The 1927-nt window shown below is 40.9% G+C and overlaps 1 protein-coding gene across 1 annotated transcript in view; it reads right to left on the minus strand.

Annotated features, from left to right (window-relative positions):
• LOC106816708 (DCC-interacting protein 13-alpha-like) overlaps window positions 1–1927 on the minus strand; it is a gene marked incomplete at its 3' end in the record, with an annotated part of 17845 nt that overhangs the window by 3061 nt on the left and 12857 nt on the right. The window contains exon 2 of the mRNA XM_014821327.1: window positions 1112–1183. Within this exon, the coding sequence (XP_014676813.1) occupies window positions 1112–1183 (72 nt within the window). The remainder of the gene's footprint in view (window positions 1–1111; window positions 1184–1927) is intronic.

Genomic DNA, 1927 nt, shown 5'->3' on the forward strand with positions numbered 1-1927 from the left:
CAACAGTGACAATAACAACACCACCGCCACCTACAACAACAACAACAACAACAACAACAACAGCAACAACAACACCTCCCCACGTGACGTCCACCTACTCCCCCACCACCCCTCCCCAGCTACGGATGACTCATCCATCCCTCTGCGCTCGCTCGTGTAAACACCGTGGAAACCTCATATCTATTATAATTCCATCGAAAGTAACGATGCACTGCCTCCGTCGCCGCCGCCAACGACGGTGACAGCCGATCGTTCGCGATTCTAGGTTACGGAGGCTCATATTCCTCCAATCCCTACCCACCCATCTATCGCATATTCGTACTCCCTCGCTCATTTCCTGCTCTGTCATTACAGGTTTATTGTCGAAGGTCCGTGAGAGAAACGAGTGGGCGGTGATGCCAAGCAATAACTATTAAGAGAGAGTTTCGCGCGGGGGAGGGACAACGCGCGTTTGTTTTTTATTAAATCGGCGCGCGCATCCGCCCGTGACGTGTCGAAATTCGAGTTTTCGAGCGGATTCGAACGATCGTTTTTTTGTTGCTTCTGACAAATAATGAAGGGAAAAACATGCGAGCGTGCTAATGGGAAGTGAAACATGCTGCTCGGATTTTGAAGATGACGGGAGCTGACATCGAAAGCCATCACGGGTAATATTTGCAGTTTTTTTTCATTTTACCTGTCAAATATGGAATTTTCCAGTGTTCCAAGATCATTTTCGAGAGTTCCCACGTGGCATTTTTTTTAACGTGAATCATTGTTGCTTCGTGCAATCGAGCGCATAATTAATCACAAACGGTGGAAAAAAAACTGGAAACTTAAGCCATGGCTGTTCAGGAATTTAACCGCGAGTCATTGTTTTTTCACACGATCGGGCGACAATTATACTATATTTAATCTCAAACGGGAAAAAAGAGGAAGAAGAGAAAGAAAGAAGAATTAAACATCGGCTATTCAGGGAGGCTATATAATATATAATAGGTTACCTCATCAATGGTGCTTGCAAATTGTTTCTTCACGCAATCAGGCATAGAATTAATCACAAACAGAAAAAAAGGGAAGAAGAGGAAGAATTAAATTAAGCTATTCAGGGAGGCTATAGTATATAGCTTACCTCGTCAATAGTGCTTGCAAATTGCTTCAGCGTCGAGCAAAGGATCGAATCCTCCCCTTCCAGCGGAAACCTCTGCACGACAAAACGACAGCGATGTAACCATGACGACGATCATGATAATAATTATGGCGATCACGATGACGATTACAATAATAATTAAGATCATTACGATGACGATGTGAACTATAACGACAACTTGACGATTACGATTATAACGAGAACTGTGACGATTACGATAATAATTAAGATGATTATGATGACGATGTGAACTATAACGACAACTTGACGATTACGATTATAACGAGAACTGTGACGATTACAATAATAATTAAGATCATTACGATGACGATGTGAACTATAACGACAACGATTATGATGACGATTATAACGATAACTGTGACGATTGCGATTATAATTAAGAAGATTATGATGCCGATGTGAACTATAACGACAACGATTACGATAATAACGATAACTGTGACGATTACGATAATAATTAAGATGATTACGATGACGATGTGAACTATAACGACAACGATTATGATGACGATTATAACGATAACTGTGACGATTACGATAATAATTAAGATGATTACGATGACGATGTGAACTATAACGACAACTTGACGATGGCGATTATAATTAAGAAGATTATGATGCCGATGTGAACTATAACGACAACGATTACGATAATAACGATAACTGTGACGATTGCAATCATCGTTACGAGGACAAGGACGAATAATTACAGACGTGACTATGTTTGTACTCGTGAGTGTGATCAATCATGAGTGTGTGTACTCATGAAAGAGCAAA

Source organism: Priapulus caudatus, unplaced genomic scaffold (genome assembly GCF_000485595.1).
Source record: "Priapulus caudatus unplaced genomic scaffold, Priapulus_caudatus-5.0.1 Scaffold1460, whole genome shotgun sequence".
NCBI lineage: Eukaryota > Metazoa > Priapulida > Priapulimorpha > Priapulimorphida > Priapulidae > Priapulus > Priapulus caudatus.